We start from the raw sequence: 19,593 nt of genomic DNA on the forward strand, positions 1-19,593 counted from the left end.
TACTCTTTCCATATTAGTTTCTTCTTGCTCCTGATAATGGCTATTACTCAAATTCTTTCCTATGCCTTAGTAAAACTGGTTCATGAACAGTGTCTGGGCAGAAAGGGCAACATCACTGACAGATTTTAGCTGAGGGAACAGGGCCACAATCGGATTTGAAGCATAATGCTTAAAATCAGAAATTTTGGAGTTCAAATTGGGCTCTAACACCTTTGAATTATATGACCTTGGACCTCTTCACAGGTAAAGATTTTACCTCTATAGGTAAGATATCTTCATAGATAAGGATTTTAATGACCATTAGAAGTTTTAATTGAGATAGCATATGTAAATTACTTTTCCCAGTTGCTAGAATATAATGTGTTCAATAATGATAGTTACTATTATGGATAATATAGCATTTTATTATTAATATATAGAAATCGTTGCCCTCTTGAACATCATTTTCTTAAATGATGATTTTTAACATTGCATGGCCAGAAGCTAGATACTCCGTAAGTGGAAATAATAACATCTGCTCTCAAGATGGAATATTTCCCTTGGATACAGGTTGGGAAATTGGATCTATGCCAAAATAAGGCAAAGAACAATTGGTATCATTAATGCCCTAGGTCTAAAGTTAGCCTCATAAAAATGAATCAAAATGTTTCTCACTATAAAGGATGAAGATGGGCCACATACACAAAAAAAGAGATTGAAGGAGACTGACAAAATTCTTTATTGAATAAGTATCCTAAGGAAAAAAAGCCTTTGTAAGTATAGTGAGAGAAAAATTGTAGATCATGCTGATTTTTCATGAGTTTTACTTGTTAAAAATTACATCTTTGGATAGCAGACAAGTTAATTAAATTTGTATTTGAATTAGAAATTGGACACAACAATAAAAATGGTAGTAATAAGCTCATTAAAGCCAAATAGGTAATTCAGGAAGCAAGTAATGTACTTTGAACCCTAGGATATAGCAATTTCACTTAAACAGTTTCAAAAGTTGGAGAAATCACTCTAATTCCTTAAAGACAGCTGCAAAAGTGTTGAACAGCAGAAAGACCATGTCATTGCAGGCAGAGTAAAGGGCAAGAGGTTTCAAACAATTAAGATTGATTATGTCCTGAAAAATGGACTATTTGACAAGATTTCTGAGAAACCAAAAACTACTTCAAAGATCAGTTTTAGTAGGTGTAAGGTGGCGCCTGACAATCTGCATCTCTAAGTTCCTAGGTAAGGTTGTTCAGTTTAACTCTAGTTTACAGATACTGTTCTGTTTTCTAGAATGATGTTTATATTACTGTATCCTATAACACATTAATATTATAGATATTTCCAAAAGAGTGAGGGAAGTCTAGGAGAATGAAAACTAGGTCAATATTTTTATTATTAATTTGTTGTAAGGTGTGCATATGCAAATTCTTGTGGTTATAATCATTCCGCGATACTAATGGGTGTCTCCAAATTCTTATGTAACATACTACTTTTTCAATGGTTCTTGAAAAATATTTTGTGTTCAGAATTATAAACTTAGTGTTTGTTTGTGACATTATGCAGTATTTGCTTTATATGACTGCATGCATCTTTGAGACTGAGTGAGATCCAAAAAGCATATGATTAATAAAGGAAATTCATTTGGACACTGATTCAAAAAACAGGCCTAGCTATGTCAGGCCCTGACACTCTAATGGTAAACAAGACTGATGAGTTCCCAGCCCTAAACACTTAACACACTACCAGGGAGGAGTCATGTATAAATAGTAAAGAAACAAGTAGCAAAATACCATTATTTCTAAGGGGATAGTGGATAACAGGCTGGTGAGAGAGAGCCCGGGAAGACCACTATAGATTTGCCTACAGTGCTGCTTCTTCAAAGCAGTGAGTTTTAACCCAAGACCTATAGGATAAGCATGAGCCATTGGAAGAGCTGAGAGAACTGGATCCAGGTGGGAAGACAGACAAGAAACAAACCTAAGAGGTGGGAGAGGTCTTGGTGTATTCAAGGACAAGAAAAGAGGCCAGTGAGGCTGAAGCAAAGCAAGGAAGGAAAAGAATGACAAGAAATTAAAGCTACAAAGAGAGAATAAAAGCCCAGGTGCAGCAGATCAGCTACTCCTGAGCTCATACGTATGTCATAATGAAAGTTGTTAAAATTACTTGAAGAGAACTTGCAGAAATGTCAGTGAAAGATAGGGTTGTTACAAGCTAAATTATGTTACTCTCATATTCACATGTTGAAGTCTTAACTCCCAGTTCCTTGAAATGTGACCATATTTGGAGATAAGGACTTTAAAGAGATAATTACATTAAAATTAGGTCACCAGGCTGGGCCCTAATCCAATATGGCTGGTATCTGGAAGACATGTAAAGACATAGGAAACAGATGCCATTTCTAAAGCAAGGGAAGATGGTTTAGAAGAAAACAACCTTACTGCCTCCAGAACTGTGAAAAAGTAAATTTTCCATTGTTTAAGCCACTTAGTCTGTGGTATTGTGTCATGGTAGCCCTAGGAAAGGAATACAGAGGTTAACCTCCCCCCTTCCCCATGTTCTCTCTCTGGGTTTCTTCCTCTGATATCAGCTTAGCTCTCACTTTTCTTAGAGGCTATTATAAGAAGTTTCATTTGTATCCCATAATCACTGAGAGATCATGTCTGAATTATATTTTTTACAAAATCATGTTGGCAGTTGAATGGTCAATAATTATAGGGAGGCAAGAGCAGAACAGCTCCTACTCTAGGCAAGTTGATAGATGATGGTGGCCTGGACAGGGAGGTGGCAGTGGAAATAAAGAGTGGACAGATCAAGGAGTACCTCTATGTGCAACTGCTTACAGAGGATAGGGAATAGGGTTTTTCCCCCCAAAGTACAATAAGCAGAGAAAGAACTATTATTATTCATTGGAGATCTATTATGTGAATCTCTTCTCATATATTAATTTTAAAAATCCTCACAATATGCTTTACAGTGCTATTATCATAAGAATTCTTTGTATCCGGAAACTGAGCTCACAGAGGCTAAATACTGTATGCCAAAGTCAGAATGCTAACTCTCTTGTATTAACCTCCAAAATGCGTTCTAGCTTTATAGTATTATATCATGTCATAAAATAATAATTAAACAATTATTCAAGTAAATGTGGAATTTTATATCTAGTCTATAATATGCAATATCTATAATTCCTGTTGTGTTCATGAGTAGCTTCTAAGCTACATTCCTGCAGTATCGTTTTATGCCTTTACTTTATTCTCATTTCAGTCTGCTTGAGTCTGTCTTTCTACAGCAAAGGTGAAATCTCAATCCTTTACGAAGACCCAAACTAGCACAGTGCTTTGCACATACTAGGTGCTGAATAACTATGTGTTTCATTATGTTTCTAATATCATCTCAAGTAGTGATTTTAAAACCCTTCAAAAGGAAAAAATGAGATTCATTTGCTGCATCAGTTAAGCTAAAAATATTTCCAGATTAAAGCAGAAACTGTGTCTTATTTATATTTGTATTCTCTCCCAGAACCAATCAAAAGCCTTAAATGTAATAGGTTTCTGATAAATCAATTGTCAATGAATAATGGTCGCTATGCAATTAAGAATAATTCTTAGAGACGCTTCCTCTAATACCACTGTTTAGGATGTTCAAATCAACCTTACTAAGAGCATAATTACATAGAAACCAAATAATTTTGAGCTTGGAAAGACTTCTTCCCATAATTTTAAATGCATTCGTGTAACATCAAAGACATCTTTTATTACAAAATCCTGCTTATTTTTTGATAATAGGGAAATTTTATTTTTCTTCTTTTTTTTCTTTCTTGTTTTTCTGGAGGTTTTATTTGGTGGGGGCGGGGCTGGGGCCAGGAGGATTACTGTAATTCTCTAAGGGATTATAAGAAATTGTCTGTAAGGAAGGAAGGTGGTCTTTAACAAGTCCAAGAAAGAGCCAAGACCAAGAGCAATTCAGGAAAATAGTTTCACCTAATTAATGATTCTATCTTACTGGGAAAGAGTGAAGGTAATTAACAAAGTATCAGATAATTTTTCACTAGTTGCTTTAGCAGTCACAGAGCTGGTTGAGGATATCACTGCTTAATTTTGTCTCCAAAAATGATTTCCAATTTGCCGTTACATCATGAGAAAGCCCTAAGGTGTTCTGCTCATCTTAAAACTAGTCAATCCTTGTTCTCTACATTGGCTCCCCAGCTATGCACCTAAGGAAACAGTCCTGGAATTTTTAGCCATCCACATCATGTGTCCACCGAAATCCACTAGTGGTGTCTAAAATTCTAGAGATTTCAAAAACTTAAGAGAGAAAACAACAAAGAATCTTAAGTGAAATATATACCCAAATCACTAATTTTCCCTGTCATTTACAAAAATACAGGAATAAAGCTTTCCTGAATATTAAACAAAAATAACAGATATCCATTAATATTGCTGAGAAAGCAGGAAAAAATATAGATTTCTAGAAGTTTCTTTTACTTAGGAGACATTAAAGATTAATGCTTCTTTTATAATATTATCCTTCTATCAATGCTGGTCTATTCTGCAAATAATTAAAGCTATCAAATGAATAGGAAAAGCAACAATAAATTGTGCAAAAATATGAAGCCAAGCAATTCACTGAAAAAGAATACTCACTCATGGCCAGTAAAGATGAGAAAAAATATTCAACTACATTAGGATCCTGACAAAATTCAGAAAAAATAAGATCCCTGCAGGATAAAATTACCATGTCAAATATTCCATAGGAAACACATACACCCAAACATACACACTCTTCCCTGACATTAAAGGGTATTTGGATTCTGAATCTCATGTTCATTGTAAAAGGGACTTTCATTTTACAAACTCATCATGGAAAACAGTTTGGCATTATCTTTTCAAGTGAAACTCCCACTTACACGAAGACCTAGAAAAATCTATTCCTTGATATGTATGCAAAAGAAACTCTTGTACATTTACAGCAGGAAATTTGGACCAGAATATTCACAGCAATACAATCTTGGAAACAAGTAATAAGCCAACTGCCAAGCAGAGAAGATAAATAAGCTGGTTTCTATGCTATGGGAATATCACACAACAGTTAAAATGAACGATCTATAACAGCACGCAACAATAAGAATGAAGCTAAGCAATACATAATTAAGTCTAAAAAACATCAAAAGTTTAAATACAGAAAATTCAAGGCAATTAAACATTTAAAATATACTTTCAAAAAAAGATAACTTTTTATAAATTGAAAATAAATTCAAAAAGTATTCAGAGTGGTGGTTAATTTGGGAGGGGAAGAGAGAAAGATAGCATGAAGAAAGCACATAGCAGAATAAAAGTTGTCAAGGTCCTACTCTGTGCTGGCTCATGGTTTAGTTGGTATGTTTACCATATTTTAATTAGTACATGGATGGGTGGGTAGATGTATAGATGGAGGAATGGAAAGAAGGTTATGTGTGAGCCAATAAAAATGTTTTATAAACCAAGGATTATTTTAATCCTGAAATCAATTATATGCACCTGAGGCTTATTAGAATAAATATATCTGTAAAGACCTGGTATAAAGCAGCAATGTTTAATGATAAACAAGTACTAGCTGTGGTATTTTTTCTACCTGAAAAAAATCTAATAAGCCATGAAGTGTTACCTAAATATCCACCAATTTACTAATATCCCACAATCTATATTTTGCAGTGCCTGTTTCAGGAAACACCAAATGCATCCTTCATATCCTTACCTTACAGAAAATGTAAACATAGAATAGTACTATTGTGGTAGTCACCCTTTTGTCACCAGGACCAAAATACCTGACAAGAGCAATTTAGAGGAGGAAAGTTTATTTTGGCTTCTTCGGAGATTCAATACACGGCCAGTCAACTCTACTACTCTGGGCCCAAAATAAGGCAGAAAATTATGGTGGAAGGACATGGCAGAGAAAAGCTGTTCAGTTCATGGCTACCAGGAATCACTGAAATGAGAAGGGGAGAAAGGAGAAGGGGCCACAGGGAAGATGGCCCCTTCCAGGGCATGCCCTCAGTGATCCACCTCACCAGCCACACCCCATCAATGTAGAGTTACCACCCAATCAGTCCATTCAAACTAGGTGGAGTGGTTTGTTCACAGCTCTCATAACATAATCATTTTACCTCTGAATATTCCTGCATTAACACAGGAATAACATAACTAGTTATGTTTTGTTTGGTTTTGGTAAATTGAAAGAATAAGAAAGTCCAGTCTATCTTCTAAAGGGGATCTTTCTTTCAAATGTCCCTTCCCTCCACTCTAACATTAAATTATCCTCAACTAGATTATTCCCAGTAGTACACAAACAAGTTATGATATTTCTAACCTTAAAAAAGGCAACCCTCTGTGTCTCTTGCCTTTCACATTTAAAGTTCTGAAAAAGAAAATCTGTACACACTGCCTCAACTTCTTCCCTCCCTATTCAACTTCATCATCAATTATATCCAGTTTTCGTGCTTAAGGTGCACAAAAATTCCTCTCATCAATACATACCATCAGTTCCCTCCACATATAGTATTTTCCCTGCCAATTTTAAAAGTAATCATATTTCTCCCACTTTTAAAAAGCTCTCTTGATTCTCTCTCTTTACAACTACCATCCCATTTATCTACTTCCTGAACAAACACCCAGAAGAAAATTTCTCTCATTCTGTCTTGAATGTACCCAGACTTCTTCATTCACCATGCTGCTAAAAACTGCTCTTGTCAAAATTATTGAATATATGCACATTGCAAAATCTAGTGGTCAATTTTAGGTTCATATCTTTCCCTTCTTGATCTGTCAGAAGTGTTTAACTTAATTAAAATACTGGTTTTTTCCTACTCATGCACACTCTGTTTTCCTGCCATCACACCTCACCAGCCATGCCTCCACAATCTTCCGGGATAGAGATTCCTTTTCCCTTCTCTCTGCTTAGCATCAGAACTCAATATTGGAGCCTCTTCTCTATCATCTGTAATCTCCCAGTGATCTCTCTGGTCTTATGATTTTAAATAACATGTATGTTGATATGCCCATCATCTCTGAATTCCAGGCTCATGACCACTTGATTCTAGTAGCATCTTAAACTTAGGCACATAAAACGGTTCATCATACCCCAATCTGCTTCTGCTATAATTTAACAACTCCATTTTTACTGGATGTTTAAGTCAAAAACTTTGGAGTCAGCCTTCACACCTTCCTTTCTGTCATATCCCACATTCTAGCTGTCATCATTTGACTCTAACTTCAAAATATGGGCAGAAGCCAATCATTTCTTAGAAAATGACACACTTCTCTGCTGCCAGCTTGGACAAAATATTCATCATCTTTTGCCTGGTTTATTGTGAAAAACCTCTGCATATCTGTCTTTGCCTCTGACTGACTGTTCTCAACACAGCAGTCAAGGTGAGCCTTTAGCAGAACTTGCCCCTGCTAAAATCCCTCAAGTCGTGTCTGGTGGGACTCTGAGGAAAAGCAAAGTCCTCAGCATTCAAAGGTTTGCACAACCTTATGTCTTCATCACATGGACACCTTCTTTTTCCTCAGCCCTGAAGCACAGGCAACCATGTTTGCACCTAGAATCCCATCTCTCCCCAAGACCCCACCCAAATGGGGCTTATGCTCTTACTCACCTATGATCAGTGTTCAATAGCACCTTCCTGATGAACTCTCCCTAACTACCCAAGTTTAACTGCAACCTCTTCCCCTGTTTTAATAGTCCACTCAATAGCAGTTCAGCAACATCTAGCACACTATAAACCATTTATCTCTGATGCTTCTTTTGCATTTCTTCCACTACAGTGTGAGTTCGTGAGAGCAGAAAGTTGGGTAACCCTCCTTAACTTTAAAAAATATCATCCTCACCCAGTTTCCCAAAATAGAAAACAAGGAATCTTTTTAAAAGTTTCCCTTTTGTATATCACCCCCCACATCAAATCTAACAGCAATTCTTCGTCCAATTAAACCTACCAAAAAAAAAAAGCCTCAGCTGATTCCACTTATCCACTTACAACCATTTTTACTACATCTATAGTGTTTTTCCATGTAACCATCAACTTAATGGAGAGAACTCTAACCTGCCAAAAACAACAACAACAAAACCTTCTTCATTGGTTCTCTTGTTTCCATATTGCCCTGCCTCTTTTTCTTCATGTAGCAACTAGATGGATCATATTACTATCTAAGTAATAGCATGTCAAAAAGAATTCCAACAATTTTCAGGTTCACTGAGGAAGTAATCTGTTTTTATACAGGATCCCCAAAGGTCTTGTATGACCTAGACTCTGTTCACCATCCCAAACTCATTCTATAAGTCTTGCTCTTGCTTTCTGACTACAGGCAGAACAAACACCTTTCACTGTCTAAATGACAATTCTGTACTATATACCTTTGGACTTTGCACTGGCTTTTTATTTTTTCTGCCTGAAAATAACTTTTCTCCTACACTTTCCATGCCTGACATGTGTAGGTCTTTCTTAATTTGAAAAACCTCCTTGACTACCATTTCTATCTAAAATAGATTCCCCCATCCAAATTCTTTTTCTCTCTCTTACATGCTATTAGCCTTTATCATAGCATTTTCATTTAATTATTTTGTTATTTGCTTCTTTGCTATTTTCATTTCTCTCCATAAGAACTATGAGGTCCAATTCTGGATCAGAACCATATCTTCACAGCCTTGCATTATTCTAACACAGAGTAATCTCTCAATGCACATAAATAGATGAATAGATAAATGAATGAATAAATGTAACAAATCAAAAGAGAATGAAGCTTTACATTTCTATCATTGTGTGGAGTTGAAATGTATTTTACATCCATGTATTTTAAAAAATGTGTTCTCTGTTGACATTCAATTAATAAAGCTAGTACACAGGAACTACACTTTGAGATTGAGATATAAATCATTTGAAAGCATTTCTCGGAAAACTTGTTTTTTGTGAGACAATATTTCAATTAACCTCAATGAATAAAAGTTTCTGCATTCATTTTTTTTCCATTTTAAACATTATAAAATGTTTAGAATCAAAGTTCTTATTTCACCAGGCATAGCAGTATACTCCTGAAATCCTAGCTATTCCAGAGGTTGGGACAGGAGGAGTTCAAATTTAAGGTCTGTCTTGGCAACTTAGCAAGTCTCTGTCCAAAGGAAAAAAAGAAAAGAAAAGAAAAAAAGGACTAGGGATACAGTTCAGTGGTATAGTGTCCCTGGGTTCAATTCCCAGTACCAGGAAGAATTGAGTTTCATTTCACTCCTTTGGGGGAAATATAGTTTTATTTATCTCAAGAATTTATGTAACTGAGTAACAAGAAGGCATTTTGGGGACAATTCAATTATTGATATATAGGATTATGCAAAAAGCCTCAGAGGTGGACTTAGCAATAGACCAGCTGCCTAAGGACTTAAAGGTTGGATTGGATTTTGTGACCTCATCTATTACTCACTGTAGAGTTCTTGGGCAATTCACTGAATCTTGTTCTACCTTCTTCTCTGAGAGAATAATGAGGCTTTCCCTACTTCTCTTTGTTTATGTGGTAATCTTAGTAAATACTATATATAAAAATGTTTTCAAAACTGTAAAGGACACCACTAATGTGCAGTCAAGTCCTACTATGTTATGAGCAACCTTGCATAATTCAGTTAGGGCAAGATTCCCAAATTATCTGCCAGTGGTTAGTAACCTAGCTATGCATTTTTAAGAAGGCAGATAACAGTTTTGAAAGTGGACCAGAACAAAGAGGAATGATCCTGTAGCTTCTCTGTGGAAAGGTTCTCTTGTGCATCACTTCTAAGCAGGTCCAAGCTACTTCAGCATGATAGCAACTGATTCATCAGAGGTTGAAAGAGCTATGTCCCTTCTGAAGTCCCATTCCAGCTTCTCTCAACATGCCTCCTTCCTTCTCTTCTCACCTTTTCCCCTTTTCTTCCCCAAAGGGAGAATGTGGAGACAAGGGAGAAGAGATCCTGGAGGGATGAAAAGAAGAGAACCATTTCAGCTCCTTTTATTTCCCCACTGCAAGCTGTGCTGCTGAGTTAAAAATATGTAATTTAGTTTCCAAATCTATTTCAACCCCTGCCTGGCCTACTGAGCAATCACAAACCATCCAATTTCAATTCAAATCTTTGCTTTTAGCTTTATTTTAAATGGAACACAGCGAAGTTGTATAAACAGATAAAAAGTAAATGTTCCACAAAGAGCAGAAGTAGGATTAAAGGAACCAGGAAGTCGATCCATATTTATAGTGTACCAGTCAAAATCTGAATTGTTTTCATCTTATTTATAAAATGTCAAACTTTCCACAAAGTATAAAATGTCATAGAAGGGATCAAACTTCTAGCATCCAGGAGTCTGTGCTAACAACAAGTTTTCTTATTATTTTCAGTTGGTGCACATTTACAATTTCATGTAAACAGATAACACATTTTCTGCAGGTGATAATTACTATTCATCTGTCACATTTGGAATAGTACGCATTTAGAAAATGACCCATTTCAAAAAAAAATGAATCACATCTACCACAAATATTTATGAGCAGAGTACAAGAAAAAAAAACACCTGACATTGTACACTTCGTAGTAAATTCTTAATCATTAATTAACTGCTAACCATTAAAGTGGGGAGAATTCAGCCCCTTCCCACAATGCTTTGAAATTATGTCCAGGTGAATAATGCAGATCACTTGGCAATGAGAAGCAAGATGAGTAATAATGCCCTTGAGAAATTTAGCAGTATTGTAGTTAACCAAAACCCAAGATTGGCTTACACATATTGTTTTCACTCATCTTATTATCAATATAGTGTTACAGGAGAGAGTACATGGTAAAAAAGAAAAAAAAAACATATACAATGGATACCTTCTCCCTTTTGAACTGCAACTTACTTTATAACCAATTAGACAGATATTATTTTAACTTTCAACCAATAATAATAAAACCATATAGTTCCAGTTATGGCTTTTCACTTTCATTTATGTTCAGGTACATCAGTTCTCTGATGCATATTTAAACTATATACTAGTTGATGCTTTTGTTAATTAATTTATTTTTTTTTACTTGAAATGTCATGTTTAAAACTTGCCCTTTCTGGGCAGATAAATCCTCTCTTATTGATATAATATAGTTTTAAATGGCACCACATCATCTGAAACATTCTCCACAAAACTATTTTTGATCTAAAATGATAATTTCCCAGTCACTTATGAAAGATCATGCCTTGACAAATGATTCACTTCTCTAATGAAGCCTCTTTTCAGATTTGCATGAAGGCAAATGCAGTGTGGGCAACCTATCCCTGGAGTGGCAGTGGGAAAAGAACCAGAAAAAAAAAACTCCCATCCTTTTCATCCATCTTTATCACTGTCTACACACAAATACTGAATTAATGCCTTCAGTGGCTTCCCATGACTTTCTCAATAAAATCCACACACACACACACACAAAAAAAAAATCATTTGGAATTCAGAAGACCTTATCCAAGCCTATCATTAATACGCTATGTGTCCTTGTCTAAATCCTTTCTTGTCCTCGTTGCCTCATTTGTTAAATGAGAAGAATGAGCCTAGATAGAGTTCAAAGGATCATCAACTCTACACCATCCAACTACTTTATCTCCAACAACTCTTTCTAACCTGGGACCACACTCCTCCTCCCTCATATCTAATGCTGTCCGCTCCCCACTCTTTTACTTTCTCGAGTCTCCTACCGTCTCTCTCTTATATACCCTCAATTGAAAGCATTAGATTCCTCCTTGTTTCTAATATTATGTGATATTGATCACATCTCATTGTACACAATACCATCCCAATCTATATGGTTTATTTTTTAAATACACAATCAATCATGGTTCATATCCCGTCCCTGACATTTACTAACTGTGAGCTTGAAGCAGTTACTTAATTTTTCAAGCCTCAGTTTCTTCATCTGTAAAAAAGGATAAAGTTAGGGCTTGTTCTTGGGGCTGTTGTGAGGCATAAAGGAATACCTGTAAAAATGCATGGTCTACATGAAAATTTTATATAATGAATACAAAATTAGTGGATGTTATTATTGGTACTACTATTACTGCTAAAAGAATGTAAGCGCCTTCGAACTAACGTTTATGTCTTATTCACTTCATTTGCTGAAGGGTAATTAGAACAGTAGAAAGAACAGGGACTTTGCTATTAGAAGAGGTGGGCCGACCTGGTGAGTAGGATCCTAGCAAGTCACTTATCTTCATGGAACTGGACTGAGAAGCTGTTTGAAGCTACAGCACAGAGCTTGCCACATAGGTTCTTATTATATATGCAAAGAAAATATGAATACGAGAGCAACAGTACTGTTAATGGCTGATTCTCTGTTAGGCTATATACGTATATGGTTGAAAGAAGAAATGAAGCTGAACACTACTGACTCCATCATCTTAGGAGGGAAGCAAATGCCACCTTCCCAAAGAAAGTAAAATGAAGAGAAAAGCAATGGATTGAGTTCCCTAGCAAAGCAGTCAGCTTCGTGCCCCAGATTCATGCCCTAGGTAGAACACAGGCCCAGCTTTTGGCAGAGAAAGGGACACGTGGGAGGACAAGGGACTTCAGATCAGCTGCCTCCAGTGCAACCTGCTCTGGGCCAAGTAACCAGTTTGAGGGAAACTCAGTTCAGAGGGAGCAGGGCAGTCTCAGCTAAGCTCTCAAATAAATCTGTTGTTGCCTCTCCCTTCTCCCAAACCATCCCTACCCTGCTGTCAGGTCGGTAGGTAATTAGTGTGGAGGAGAGGCAAAGCTTCTGAGGGGGCAGGGAGATGGGAAAGTACTGGTGGGGGCGGTCTTCTTGTCATAGGTCTCACCAAGAGAGAAGAGGAAGAGAGAGGGAAAATTGGCGGAGGGGGGTAGGGGGAAGAGGGACAGAAAGAGAATTTTTTCATTTTTGCACACAGGGCATACTTAATGATTTTTCCACAGACAGACAGATTAGGAAGGGACAGACAGAACACACTAGTGCATCTAAAATAGTTCATACCCCCAAATCCAGGACGCAGCCTGTTGTCATAACCATCGAGCAAACTGTCCAGGATGCGGGTAAAATTTTCCGGGCACAATTTCTCCTCCTTTTGGTTCTGTCCTGGGGATTCGTTTAAACTGCAAGAACCAAAAAAAACGGGGGTGGAAAGGATTATTTTAAGAATGCATCTGAGAACAGGTGGAAACAGGTTTGCCTTCTAGGGAAATAGTCGCTGGCCCCAAGCTAGAGACAGGGTTGGGGGTTGGGATGCAGGAAGACCAAAATGGTCAGAAAAGCGCACCCCTTGGCCCCGGCAGCCCGAACCCTTGTACCCACACTCTTTTTGCACCAGGAGCCCCTGGTCCTCTCCGCGTCTACGTGGTCACAGAAAAGCTTGGCTTCAGCCCACGATATTACAGTAAAGAAGGTCCATTTCGCTCAGAGAGGGGTGGGCGGACCGAGAGGGCCAAGAGCTACCCACTTCTCTCCTTTCCCCCGCGCCTCCCAAGGACCCCAGAGAACTCACCAAGCAGCTATGCACAGGAAGTGCAGGAGGGCGAAACTGAACCCGGAGCACAGCGCGATCGCGGGTACCTTCTTGGCAGAAACCATCTTTGCAACATGCCATACTTTAAGCCTGTTCACGTTTCCAGGCTCTCAAGATGCCCTGAGCAGGGTGCGAGGAGAGGGCAGAGTGGCTCCTGCGGCGTGCGCACACTCGCGCTCACACTCGCCCGCGCTCACACTCGCCCGCGCTCCGCCAGCCCGAGCCGCGGTGGGCGTGTGTGTGCACGCGGGCCAGGGGAGGCGGAACCTGCCTTTCCTCGCCCCCTCCTTTCCTCGCTCAGCTTTCAATGTGTATGTAGAGCTATGTATACCGCTCCTCGCCCTTTCGTGCCGGCACATCAAGGTACAGGGGTTAACTTGGACGCGTCTGCGACGCAAAGCCAGGCAAGTTTGTTCCAACCTGTAACTCTGGGGACGAGGACCTAGGTCCTTCGCCCCTCTCCAGGTCTGCAAGCCCTCACCCCAATGTATCTCCGCCCACAGCGGAGCTGGGCTTCCTCTTCTCCCTCCTGGTCCTCCTCTCTTCCGCCGGGATTTGGATCTAACCAATGAAGCTCCTCTCTATTAGGTTGTGCGAGGACCTGTTTGTACCCATTGCCAGTGCTGGAGGTGGAGAAAGGGCGGGATGACAGGGTTTGCTGGGCGTGAGGGTAAGAGACGGTGGTGAGTGAGGAAAGGGGATCTAGACTGGGCAGAAATAATCTTTGGGACCCTCCCGTTCAGCAGCTAGCGGTAGGAGGAATGTCAGTGGTGACAAAAGGAAGAAGAGATTCCTCCTGATAACAGCGGTTTCAACTACCTGGGCGGACTCTCGCCAAACTTAAGAAGTGGACCCCCTGTATATTTGTCAAGCTATTGCTTTAAAAATGCCAAATTTGCTTACTCTGCCAGCGCCCACCGACACACGCACGGCCTCCACTTTGCTGTTCCATCCTTTTCTGGAGGGGAGGAGAGACAAGCGACTGCGGGACAAAATCACTTTCACTTATTGCAACACTTCAGAATGGAGCTGTCGGATTTCCAGAGATTGATGGCTTTAGGAAGGAAGAAAGGGGGAAGATAGCTGGGGAGAGGAGAGGAGGAAGAAAGAAAAAAATGCTTCAATCTACGTGAGGGTTTTTTTTGGGGGGGGGACAGAAAGAAATAAAAATAAAGGGGAGCAAGTTAGTTCATTTTTGACTTGAAAGGGAAAACTAAGCAGTATATACTTTTACTGCTCTATTGAATAAAAATGAGGACTTCCATCAGATCTTTTAAAAACAATTATTGGTTTCAAGGGAGAAAGTGTCTTTCACATTAATTCTGCTGCATATGTGGAAATGTGCATATAATGGATCAATGATGTTAAGTCCTTGGAATGAGAAATCAATTATTATATTTTGGTTAGAATTTTAATGATTTGTTCAAATTTTGATGAGTAGTGGGCAATATAAAACATTATATTAGGACTGGACATGGTGGCCCATGCCTGTAATCCCAGCAATTAAGGAAACTGAGACAGGAGGATCACAAGTTTCAGACCAGCCTCAGCAATTTAGCAAGGCCCTAAGCAACTTACTGAAAAATCTGTCTCAAAATTTAAAAAGGGGTTGGGGGGTAGGGGGTGCCTTTGGGGATGTAGCTCAGTTGTAAAGCATCTCTGAATTGAATCCCCAGTACCCAAAACATAAAATTAAAAAAAAAAACAATATTATTTTAGAGAGGGGTTTGGGGTTTTGTTTGTTTCAATCTCCTGATTACAGTTTTCTTTCAAAAGGGAAGCCAAAGGTGTCCACAGTATGTAATAGGCAAAGCTTGTGCTGCCATGATGTTCTGCATTCTGCACTGCTGTCTTCTCAGAATTTAGTATACTTCATATTTATTTCATCTGTGCCATTCTTCTCATAGATTATAATATCCTTGAGGCCCAAGCTGGGTAATTTTTATTCATCTGTTATAGTGCATAGTACATGGCATATCCATAAATATTGAATGAACAATTAAATCAGTGAATCACTTGGTCCCAGATCCATCTTCATAATTCAGATGAAATTCAAGCTATCTCATTTGGGAAAAACAATTCAAATACTAGATATGCCATGAAAACATCTGTCTCTACATATTTTCTGCATAAAAGCTCAAAATACATAACTAGTATACTACTTCTTATATTATTTCTCCAATCTTAATACATTCCTACGCTTTCTAAAATTGAAATTAGCCTTTTTTGAACTAGTATCCCATACAATTTGTGTTTAAAAATACACATATTAAAAATAAACAACAAAAAATGGCCTTGGGAAAAATAATTTCCATATGTGTTTAAATTTTCATCTTTAAATATTTGAAACTAATTGCTGGAAATAGAAACGGTGATCCTCCTTTAAGTGTAGTTATTTCTAATTATATTCTCATTATCTGGTTTATGATACATAGTATATGGTATATATACAGAAAATGGAATATATACATATATAATCAGAATATATATTTTATATATATATATATATATATATATATATATATTACATTTACAGTTTAGCTAAGAAAATAGTAAAGGCATTTATATCACTTTTTATTTTTTCACAGTCTTTTACTTATGCTACCTTTATATTACTTAATGAAGTCATATGTTGGGTTTTTCTGCCTGAAATCTTATTTAAAAATACACATTGCTTGTCAACATGAGTTTTCTTTTAAGCAACCCACCATTAAGAGCAATTGTAATTTACCTTAAGTTTAAAACAGCATTAAATATGCTACTGCTTTCTGTATGAGCTTTCTATTAATGATGGCCCAATACTCTGAGTGGATTCCTCCAACTGACTATATTGCTTTGGAGAACTAAGAAGATGTTAAAATGTACCATACCTTCCATAAGTCTTTGGTTGCTATGTTTAGTAGAATTTGAATTGGGTCCAAGTACACTTTTTAAAAATATCATTATGGTAAGCCAGTTACATTTTATAAATTTAACAGATAGGTTTATATCTGATATAATGGGATACAAATAATATAGATTGTCCTAAGGCTAAAATCTTAGCAGACACTTCAGAAATCCCCTGAAAATGAACACAATATCTTGTACTATGGAACAAAATATATTTTCTTGTGAAAGTGTTCATAACTTTCACCAGATCTGCATGCTATAAACAACTATAAAATGGAATAATGTTTTGATATAAAAGATGTTGCACATAATGAAATATTCAAACAAGTAGGTGAACAAACATTTGTAACTCATGTGTGATAAACATCTTCACTACATTTTATGAGCTTGTCCATTGTCAGGTTCTATAGTCTATTATGCAACTCTTAAGTATCATTTGTGGCTATTCAGTCCCATATGTGGTCAACTTCTCAAATGTTTTGAGTGTTAATAAAGTGACTAGTATTCTGAAAGAGTTCAACTTATTCTTCTTTCTTTCTGTTAATTCTTTCTGGTAAATATTGAACCAATTATATCCATTTAAAGAGGATAGTGGTTTAATTACTGCTTTAAATTCTGAAGGCTTATGGAGGCAGACTGAATTTGAAACATTTCTATTCTAAGAGTATAGGAATTATTGACTATGTTAATTCAGTTCTCTGTCCCATTTATTTGTATAGATAAGAAGAACTGATCTGAGGCTCTCTAGTTATGTCTTTCCTTATTTTTATTAAAACAACATTGCCATTGAAATGGTACTTGTATGCCAGCCTATTCTATTATTATTGGTTGTAGTTTTTAGCTTCATTCTTTTTTAAAAAGTTTTTATTTATATATGACAGTGGAATGCATTACAATTAATATTACACATATAGAGCACAAATTTTTCATATCTCTGGTTGTATACAAAGTATATTCACACCAATTCGTATCTTCATACATGTACTTTGGGTAATGATGTCCATCACATTCCATTATCATTTCTAACCCATGCTCCCTTCCTTTCCCCCCTACCCCTATGCCCTATCTAGAGTTCTTCTGTTCCTCCCATGCTTTTAAGCAACCCACCTTGTGGAGCAATTTTAATTTACCTTAAGTTTAAAACATCATTAAATATGCTACTGCTTTCTGTATGAGCTTTCTATAAATGATGGCCCAATACTCTGAGTGGATTCCTCCAACTGACTATATTGCTTTGGAGAACTAAGAAGATGTTAAAATATTCCATACCTTCCATAAGTCTCCCTACTCTACTATGAATCAGCCTCCTTATATCAGAGAAAAAAAATGGCATTTGGTTTTTTGGGATTGACTAACTTTTTCACTGTGTGTGTACATCTAAGTTGTAGGATATGATACAGATATATATATATATAGAAATGATTGCTATTATCAATCAAATTAACATATAAATCACCTTACATAGTAACATTTTGTTTGTGTGAGGTATAAGAACATTTGAAATCTACTCTCTGAGCACTGAAATGTTCAGCACATAATACAATATTGTTAACTATGGTCACCATGCTGTACCTTAGAGCTGTAAACTTATTCACCCTAAATAACTGAAAGCTTGTACACTTTAAGGTTGCATCACCTTATTTCCTCCCCGTGTGCAATCTTGCCTGGGTAACCATTCTACCATCCATTTCTATGTATTCAGTTTGCTAAAAATTCCACATATAAGTGAGATCATTTGGTATTTGTCTCTCTGTGTTTGGCTTATTTTACTTAGCACAATACTCTCCAGTTTCATCCGTGTCATAGAAAATGACAGTATCTTTTTAAATAAGGATTAATGGGCTGGGGATGTGGCTCAAGAGGTAGCGCGCTCGCCTGGCATGCTTGCGGCCAGGGTTCAATCAGCACCACATACAAAGATGTTGTGTCCGCCAAAAACTAAAAAATAAATATTAAAAAATTCTCTCTCTCTCTCTCTCTCTCTCTCTCTCAAAAAAAAGGATTAATAATAAATTGTATGTAATTATATACATGTGGATGAATAATAAATAATATATATAATATAAATTATAAATAATATATGTAAAATATATATTACATATATATTATATTTTACATATATATGTATACATATATAAAAACATGCCATAATTTATCCATTCATCCATCAATGAACACTTAGGTTGTTCCATATTCTGACAATGATAAATGATGCTACAATAAGCATAAAGCATGTAAATCTATTTACAAGGTGCTAATGTCATTTCTTTTGGACATATATCCAGTAGAGGAATTGCTGGTCATGTGGTAGTTCTCATTTTAAGTTTTTGAGGAACCTCTCTATTTTTTCCATTATGGCTGTACCAATTTACATCCTTATCTACAGTTTACAAGTCTTCTCAAATCTGAAGGAATTTAACAAATTCTACTTGAAGTAATATTTCATAATATCCATTGAAACTGCTCCAAAATTTTTTTTTGCCATATAGTTAATGCAAACATAGTTATTTCAGTGTGATTATTTGAAAAAGAAATACAGTTTGGGTGATGCTTGTACCTTACTAGAATAACCTCTAGCCATGGAATTTAGAAAATCAACTATTATAGTGTGTATTTTAAATAATTAATTAAATATTTTTATAATTATCCAACGTCCAGTTGGACATTAAGACATGCTGAAAGATCTCCAAAATACCATATTTTTAAAATTATGTTATGAAATACTAGCTCTCCAATGTCAGCTTTAGTTTGATTTGAAGATCCATATATTTTATAATAAGTAGGAAGAGTACATTTGAAGGGTCAGAAATCTCAGTAATATATTTAACAAATACTTGTATGCTTTTTTGCAAATCACTAATAATATGAGAAGCATTATTTTATTTATTAGAACTTGAATTCTAGAATGAGCTCTCAGAGTGTATTTGGAAATACTTCTCAATAAAGTCATGAATATTTCTATATATAAATATTCCATAAAGTTTACACAAAGTACTATTATTGGAATAAATATTCTAATTATTAGAATAAGTATTCTCTTAATTGCATTCATGTATATGTGTTGTATGTGTATACATTTTCAAAGTTCCTATTATGAAGTGATGTATATTGTTTTTAGTACCTAATAATAATGGCTATTGAGGGAAATTTATGCATTACCAATTGTGACCCAAATCAAACATGTTATTAAATTTGTTTAT

General features: G+C 36.5%; 1 protein-coding gene across 1 annotated transcript in view; it reads right to left on the bottom strand.

Moving 5' to 3' along the window:
• Window positions 1-14,039, bottom strand: part of Gabra4 (gamma-aminobutyric acid type A receptor subunit alpha4) — a 70,639-nt gene extending 56,600 nt beyond the window's left edge. Inside the window, exons 1-2 of the mRNA XM_046442752.2 lie at window positions 13,484-14,039; window positions 12,976-13,094 (exon numbers count right to left, since the gene is read on the bottom strand). Coding sequence (XP_046298708.1) covers window positions 12,976-13,094; window positions 13,484-13,569 — 205 coding nt within the window. The 5' untranslated portion in view covers window positions 13,570-14,039. The remainder of the gene's footprint in view (window positions 1-12,975; window positions 13,095-13,483) is intronic.
• Window positions 14,040-19,593: the final 5,554 nt, after the last annotated feature.

Source organism: Marmota monax, unplaced genomic scaffold (assembly GCF_021218885.2).
Source record: "Marmota monax isolate L192 unplaced genomic scaffold, Marmota_monax_Labrador192_F-V1.1 WCK01_AAM20220418_F8-fsc00025, whole genome shotgun sequence".
Classification (NCBI taxonomy): Eukaryota; Metazoa; Chordata; class Mammalia; order Rodentia; family Sciuridae; genus Marmota; species Marmota monax.